This window comes from Sylvia atricapilla, chromosome 4 (assembly GCF_009819655.1).
Source record: "Sylvia atricapilla isolate bSylAtr1 chromosome 4, bSylAtr1.pri, whole genome shotgun sequence".
In the NCBI taxonomy this organism is placed as follows: Eukaryota; Metazoa; Chordata; class Aves; order Passeriformes; family Sylviidae; genus Sylvia; species Sylvia atricapilla.
Window position 1 is genome coordinate 70,558,270 of NC_089143.1, and position 4,009 is coordinate 70,562,278.

The following is a 4,009-nucleotide window of genomic DNA, read 5'->3' on the forward strand; positions in this document are numbered from 1 at the left end:
CGAAGGCACCTACTCCAGTGCCTCTTAAAAGAGGGAGAGAAACCAGGAGGGACAATGAGGCCCGACCAGAAAAGACGGAGAGAGCACTCGGCTTCTTTTTGGCATTTCTGGAGTTTAGTCATTAAGTGGGGTCGTTAAAAGCGAGTGAGAGTGAAAAACCCGCTCCCCACGGGCTGCCCCACACACCGCCAACGCCATGAAAGGCTCCCTCTTGTTTTGTTCCTCCTGGCCCGTGGCAGATTTGGGGGAACACAGCTTCATCTTGCTGGCCACATCAAAGCTGTGATTATGCAAATGCTCCCACTTTTTTTTTTTTTTTTTTTTTTTTTTAAGGGAATTATTTATCACACAATAACCCCCCTGCCAGGGGGGGAAACAATAGATCAGGCTAGATAGCACTGCTCGCCCGAGGCTGCGGGGCCGGGGGGGGGACCCCTGCGCGGTTTATTGGCCTAACCTAATTTCACTAATTCTCTTTTCACACATTTGGGGCTTTTTTTTTTTTTTTTTTTTTTTTTTTTCTCCCCCTTCCTTTGGCGGACGTCGCTCCGAGGGCCGGGTTTCACGCTCCCGGGGTCCGGAGGGCACCGAGCGGGATTCGCGTGCTGAGCATTTTATTTAATTAATACACTCAGGCGCCTCTGCTGGTTTTTAATGATTTCCAAGTGTTTGTACCCAGAAGTCACAAAGTGCTCCCGGGAGCACAGGGACAATAACTGAAGGGTCTGGGCAGTCTCCAGCATCCCCCTCCACGGTGACATCCCTGGCTGTGTGCTGTGCATGCTGAACCGAACCCCCTGGAATTGCCTGCTACCCGGAATTCATCTGACCCTCACAGAGAGGAAATTCTTCCTCTTTTTAACCCATGCCTTTTTTTCCCCCCTCAATAACATTTATTTCCTACTGCCTTCTTGGTGAAATCCATTGGCCTGAAGTGTGGTAACTCTTCATCTATCCATCCTTCCTGCACTTGCCGTCAGCATCTTCTCTACTGAGAGCCAAAGGTAAATGATCAGTAAACTTGCACTGAACTTCCCTCCCTCTCCCTCTCCCTCTCCCTCTCCCTCTAATGCTATTTTCCAAAGAAACAGTCGCCCATGGACCCAGTGACATCAGGCCCCACTGGACCTTGGTTTCACCAGAGTCAAGGAAAAGCCCAATCCCGTTATTCCCAGTCGCTGGCACGTAAAGCAGAAAAAGCAGCACCTCCAAAGTTACGAAAATTAGAGCTTTTTATTTATATTTTATCACAAGGACAATCCCTTTGCTCTTCAGTTGTAAATACATACTAGAATAAACTCTGTAAATTATACAAAAAATACATATTTTCCATGAAATCTGTCTTTATAATAAATAAATGTGAACACGTGTGTGGCTGATCGCTGTAATGTTCCGTGTCTGTAGAGGTTTTCAGTCTGTTGATTTATTTTTAATCTCCTGAAAGAAGGGGGGAGTTCCTTGTCCCCTAAAGGTCGAAATAAATAATGTATGAGGAGATCCTTCCCCATTCCCCCCCTCCCGATTTTTTTTCCCTTTTGATAGAGAGTTCAGCCTAAATTTCCACGCTTGCATTCAGCCCTCACAAAGCCTACAAATTATACAATGACTTCTAACCTGGACCCCTAACAAAACAATTTACTTTTTTTTTTTTTTCCCTCGCTTTGCACCCCCCTCCCGCCTATAAATCATAAGGGACAGATGGCAAAGAGGGGAGCGGGGAAAGGGGGGGACACACACACACAAAAGCCCCGCGTTGACAGATCTGGGAAAACCGGACAAAGTGCACATCGGCGAGAGAGAGAAGAGAGAGAGAGTAGAGACGGAAAGTTTGGTTTGGCAGGTGCCGTTCCCACAGCCCGCCCTGCCCTGGGAAGCGGGCAGATGCCGCCGCCGCCCCGAGGGGAGCCCCGGGAGCCCCGGGCCGGGCTAGAGGCAGCGGCGGGGCAGCGGCGGCGGCGGCCCCGGGGCGAAGCGGCCCGGCCAGTGCTCGGGCTCCGAGGCGGAGCCCGCGGGGCTGGCGGGAGATAAAGTGCAGGCGTACGGGGAGGCGGAGGGCGCGGGGCTGGCGGCGCCGCCGCTCCAGGAGGAGGCGGGCGAGGGGTTGCCCTCGGCGGGGACCGCCGGCGCCCCGTCGGGGCCGAGCCGCGCCGCCCCGGCCAGCCGCAGGGTCTCGGTGAGCGCCCAAATGTAGTTGTGGGCAAAGCGGAGCGTCTCGATCTTGGTGAGCTTGGCGTCCTCGGGGAAGGTGGGCAGCACGTCGCGGAGGGCGTCCAGCGCCGCGTTCAGGTTGTGCATCCGGTTGCGCTCGCGGTTGTTGGCCTTGAGCCGCCGGCTTCGCTTGATGCGCTGCGCCGTCTCCGCCGTGCGCGCCGCCCGCGGGGCGCCGCGGGACCGCCCCGGCCGCCGCTTCCCCTCCGCCCGCCTCAGCCCGCGGCCGCCCGGAGCCTCGACGGGGCGAGCCGGCGGGGCGGCGCGCAGCTCCTCCTCCTCCTCCTCCTCTTCCTCCTCCTCCTCGGCGCTAGACGGCAGCGAGGGCGAGGGGGCGGGCGAGCCCAGCCCCAGCAGCAGCAGCTCGTCCTCGGCGGGCGGCGCCAGGACCTCCGCCTTCACCAGCATCCTTGCGCGGCGGCCGGACGGGGCCGCACCGGGTAGCACCGGGAAGCGGCGGGCTGGCTCTCCTCGCCTCTCCGGCGGTGTGACGGTTCGGCGGTTTGACGGAGCGGGGCGTGGGTCGTGAGGGGGGGGGTGGGCAAAGCGCCGGGGGACGGGGGGGGCGGCGGGGGCGCGGCGCTGGCACGCGCCCCGGGGGCGGCGGGCGGGCGGGCGGCGGCGGCGGGAGCGGCGCCCGGGGCCCGTCGGGCTGCGTGTCTGGCACACGACCCTCCTTAACACCCCTTATATACCCCGCGGGGAACAATCAAACCTACCCCCGGGGTCCCCCTCGCCCTGCCCGCCCCGCCCGCGACTCTTGTCGGGGGCGCCGCCGCGCCCCCCCCCGCCGGGGCCCCATTGGCGCCTCGCGCTCGGCTGGAGCGTGCCGCTAATTTATTAATGAATGGGGAGGGGGGGGCGCGAGGCGCAGGCGGCCAATCCCCGCGCCCCGCGCGCCACGCGCGCGCCCGGGGCCGGCTCCCTTTCAGCCGCTTCATTTACGGGCCCCGCACGGAAAAGGGAGGGAGAGAGGGAGGGATAGGGGGGCTCCCCTTCAACCCCTCTCCTTCCCGAGAGGGCTTCGCCTTCTGGGGACACTCGGTGCTGCCCTAAAGGTGCATAGTTCCATACACGGCGTGCCGGGGAGATGCTCCGGGCGGGCGGCTGCTCCGTTTGCAACAGGGCAAGCCCGAAGGGGCGGAAAGCCCTGATCCCCGGGCAGCTCAGTGCTGTCAAATACAATTCAAAGGCTGGAGACTTTATAAAAAAACCTCCAAACACCAGCTTGTCAGTGCACCAGGAAAACCTTCATTCCTTTCACCCCTCGTCCCTTCCAGCCCTTCCGCAGTGGCAGAGCCTGGTGACATGCCCGTGGAGTCGGCAGGCTGGCTTTGCTCCACCTTGGGGACACCTTCCACTATCCCAGGTTGCTCCAAGCCTGGCCCTGGAAACTTGCAGGGATGGGGATCCACAGCTTCTCTAGGGACCGGTGCCAGCGCCTTCCCACCCTTCCCTTATAGGGAAGAATTTCTTCCAATATCCCATCTAACCCTGTCAGTGAGAAGTTGTCCCCTCTCGCTTGTCGCTCCAAGCCCTTGTCGAAGAAATGACACTGAAAACACACAAAGCTGAAACCCCGGTACACTCTCCTCTCCATACAGAAACGCTGTCTGCAAAGCACTTTGGAGGACTTGGGCTTTGAAACAATTTTATTTGCAACTGCTAGAAAAGCCCAAAATAAATGAAAGAACTGAAACTTCTGCAGTAGTTGTGCTCAGCACACCACGAACTCACACCAAAATCTGACCCTCGCTCTTGCTTCCCTGTGCGTTTATGGCCTTTAGGAGCGACTGGTGCC

The 4,009-nt window shown here is 59.0% G+C and overlaps 1 protein-coding gene across 1 annotated transcript; it reads right to left on the reverse strand.

Moving 5' to 3' along the window:
• Positions 1 to 1,915: 1,915 nt before the first annotated feature.
• Positions 1,916 to 2,639, reverse strand: NEUROG2 (neurogenin 2). The gene has a single exon (XM_066316865.1). It carries the CDS (start codon positions 2,614 to 2,616, stop codon positions 1,927 to 1,929), a length of 690 nt encoding a protein of 229 aa, XP_066172962.1. The 5' UTR covers positions 2,617 to 2,639; the 3' UTR covers positions 1,916 to 1,926.
• Between the last annotated feature and the right edge of the window lie 1,370 nt (positions 2,640 to 4,009).